Raw genomic sequence first — 3,804 nt, forward strand, 5'->3', positions numbered from 1 at the left:
AAGTATCCACAATTTATTTGTACAAAGTCATGGCTCATCAGCAGCTTGTGTGTGACATTTTGTGTTAAATCAACAGTGTATTTACATACAGAAACAAACGTGTTTCCCTTAGATTTGCTTCATTTCTTTTTTTCCTTTTTTATGCTAAGTGTAAAGTATGATGAGATTAAGAGTGGTATGTATGTAACATATATTACCCCATTATAGTAATATATTTGTGTATTGGATTGCACAATTATCATAATTTTTAAAAAACTACTATTAAGTTATCTGAAACTTAGCTTAACATTCAAATGACCCTCTTAACGTGACACTATCATTGCCACATGGTGAAATCATCCCTTTAAGTATATAAAGCAAAAAATTAAATCACACATAAATATTTAACATCAATTTTATTTTATTTTATTTTTCAATTTAAGTCTTTTGGTAAAAATATAATGACTTCAAGTTTTAAATCGGACGGCCGACCCGTTAACTCATTACCCGATTGCTTATTTCTGGTCGATAAAGGACTCGGGTTGTCCAAACAAATTTACTCAAGTCAGCCCAGCCCGATTAAGTCCTTTTCCGGAAAGTATTAACTGTAGACAAAGCGAGTCCATATATAGCTCAACTACCATTCAACTTCAATTTTCATAAATATAGAAAGACAGCGACGGACAGAGAGGGAAAGCGAGGAAGAAGAGCAAGAAAGAGCGATGGGTTTCTTCTTCACGCAAACTTTCATACTTTCACCGGCATTTCTGTGCCTCATTCTGTTCATTTCACCGTCGTTAGCTTCAGAAACCAACCCGAAGATCACACCCACTAAGCCTTCAGCCTACGAAGTTCTCAGGGACTACAACTTCCCCATTGGCATTCTTCCCAAAGGTGTGCAAGGCTACGATCTTGATCCCGCCTCCGGAAAATTTTCTGCCGAATTGGGCGGTAGCTGCAGTTTCTCTCTCGAAGGGTCATACCAGTTAAAGTACAAGTCCACCATCAGAGGGAACATATCGGAAGGCAAGCTCTCGAGCTTGGAGGGCGTTAGTGTAAAGCTCTTCTTATTCTGGGTCGATATTGTTGAGGTACAAAGGAAAGGGGATAGTCTCGGATTCTCGGTCGGGATAGCAGGTGCGGACTTTCCTATTGATAATTTTGAGGAAAGCCCTCAATGTGGATGTGGATTGAATTGCAACGATGGGCAGCCTAAGGAGGTTAGAACTAACCCGATTGCTTCTTCTTATTGAGGGAAAGATATTGTAATTATGCTTTTGAATTACGGGTATTTGTATGATTGATCTTAACTGAAATGGGTTCTGCTTAATAGGGGAAATTGTTGTTGTTCTTCCATTGATCTGTTTGATGGGTCTATCTGTATATCAATCGATCTCGGTTTTGCTTGTTTCCCGATGTTGATGGATGAAGTACGTTTGTATATTGTCAACCTAGAGATGAAATAACCATGGCAATAATGGATTTGGAGACATTTGTAACTGCAGTTTGACTGTGTCTGTAACTGCACAATTGTGCAGTTTTCTCTTTTCATTGCTCACGCGGGTCACTTATAACTGTTGAGCAAAATGTAACATGATTAGATCGATGGTTATTCAGAAACATAATTTTCATATGTAACCAAAACGTTTACTCATTCTTTTATGAATCCAACCCTTCGGCCTTGCTTAGGAGGTGAGATTGAATTGCAATAATGGGTAAGTAAAGAAATTTCAAAACAAATGCACTTACTTTTCTTTATTATTTTTTTTACTTGGCACCGGGTGTCCACGAACAGCTTTCTGGCTGCACAGGCCCTCGGCAAGGAGTTTTCCGCAAGTGTACCTCAGGTAATTCAATGGAAAAATCCCCCAGTCTGATGGCTTTTAAAGATTGTTTGCACCCAAAGGGACTTGAACTTTAGACCAGGGGGGAGCATACCCCCAAGCCTAAGGCCTTTGCCACTTGAGCCAACCCCTAGGGGTTTACTTTTATTTATTAGGAGAAATGTAAGCAAGAATCGTGTGCTTATCTTTTTTTTTATAAGTAATCTGTGTGCTTAGATTAGCAATCTTTGATCTTGACAGCTTGATATAGAAAAATTCTATTTATAAGCCAGTGTGTAAAGCACACTTTCCATGCCATTGACATGGCAAGACTTGATTTGCAAGAGAAATTTAAATTTTAAATCTCTTACAAATCAAGTCTTGCCATGTCAATGGCATAGAGGGTGTGCTTTACACACTGACTTACAGGTAGAAGAATTCCTTGATATTATGCATGCTTATTCTGAATTTTAGGCTTTAAATATAGTCAATGACCGTTGGTTGGCTTCAGTAGCTTTGTATTGCGTACTGAAATGATTTTTCTCCTGATCACTAAAAAAATGAGGAAAAGGAAATAAGTTTCTTATTGTGAATGGTTCAAAGTTTTAAATGAAAGTTTGTTCTTTTCTTTCACTCAATTTTTTTGGGATTTGTTTGCAAATTTTGGGAACAAAAATTTGATGGTGTTAGGTTTTAATCTGTTCACTTCCATTATATTCCTGAATATGATTTCCTCCAGTGAGCTTGACATGTACTTTGTTTTCCATCATCTAGGAGACTTGGAGCACTGTTAGGATGTGGGTTAGCTTTATTATAATTTATCAAAATGAGGTTCACTGGCATGCTACATTTGAAGCACCGTTATGAGAAATGCATAGAAAACTAGCTTATTTCTTTATAGGTGGATTCCAAGCATAAACAGTGAGACTTCTTTTTAGTGTTCCAGCTGCTACAAAATCTGTCATCACTTGCTCTTCTTGTGTTGCCTAGATTTTGTGGAACTTCCTGCTGCAGTGTAGTTAGCTGTAAGAACTGTGATTGGTGTTATGGCAGCGGTTCATGTAGATAAATTACTTGAGAAAGAATGTAGAATATTGGATAAAATGTGCATGTTCCTCTTGTTACTCACAAACGAATTTCTAAGGTAAAGGCGTTTTTATGGCTTCGATAATTATCACTGATCACACTTGAACCTCGCATGTTATATTAAGGTATGAATTATGTGTTCAAGTATGAAACTGAGCTTAAACTAGGGTCGGCAACCCATGTTAACCATTCATTTTGGTTTTTCCCATTAGGCATCAATTTGGCATTGTAACATCTTGTATGTGCCTGTTTCAACAAACGTCTAAAATTTTGTGTTCTTTTCCCGTTAAAATTAAGTCTGTTTGCTCAAGACTTTATTTAGATTGTCTTCTATAAAATGTGAACTCAAAAGCCTATTTTAACCTGAAAATAAAATGAACAAAAGCTCAATAAACAGATTTTTCCCTTAATTTTGTAGCACATGAAGGTTTGTAGCTTGAGCTGTTGGAAAGCTTTTTCTGAATCAAATGATCGAAGGACAAAGAGCTAGACCATCTTGGGAATAGTCAAAAGAGTTTTTGGGGAGCAATCTATATGCCAAAAAATCAAATTTGTTTAGAGTAACTTTTGGGAGAATATTTTAGCAGAATGATTTTCCATGTTTCCTTTTGTTTGTGTTTTTCATTTTTTATTTCTTTGAAAGGATGATAAAGTTTTTCGGCCTTCTCCGTTGGGAGGAATCCACAAAGGCTGGTATCAGTTGAGCCATTGCTTCGATAGGGACTTATGAGTTTGCTGCTATAATGATGATAAGGGGGGTATCTGGCGCCTTGAAGTTTAGTGTAGTGGCATCTTCAACCTACCTTAAATGGAATAGCTTGAAACTATAAGTTAGGACATGTACATTGAATCATAAAGCATTGTTGTGTCATAAGAGATAGTTGCTTTCTGCGTGTTATTTTGACTTTTTGAAGTA

At 36.9% G+C, this 3,804-nt stretch overlaps 1 protein-coding gene across 1 annotated transcript; it reads left to right on the top strand.

The window, feature by feature from the left end:
- The first annotated feature begins 631 nt into the window (after window positions 1-631).
- LOC122317854 (uncharacterized protein At5g01610-like) lies at window positions 632-1,483 on the top strand. The gene has a single exon (XM_043134896.1). The coding sequence runs from the start codon at window positions 702-704 to the stop codon at window positions 1,230-1,232; it is 531 nt and encodes a 176-aa protein (XP_042990830.1). The 5' UTR covers window positions 632-701; the 3' UTR covers window positions 1,233-1,483.
- Window positions 1,484-3,804: the final 2,321 nt, after the last annotated feature.

Source organism: Carya illinoinensis, chromosome 8 (assembly GCF_018687715.1).
Source record: "Carya illinoinensis cultivar Pawnee chromosome 8, C.illinoinensisPawnee_v1, whole genome shotgun sequence".
Taxonomy (NCBI): domain Eukaryota; kingdom Viridiplantae; phylum Streptophyta; class Magnoliopsida; order Fagales; family Juglandaceae; genus Carya; species Carya illinoinensis.

What these genes read in the sequence shown, in the direction of transcription:
- LOC122317854 (XM_043134896.1), top strand. Translation starts at nt 702, where the DNA reads ATGGGTTTCTTCTTCACGCAAACTTTCATACTTTCACCGGCATTTCTG.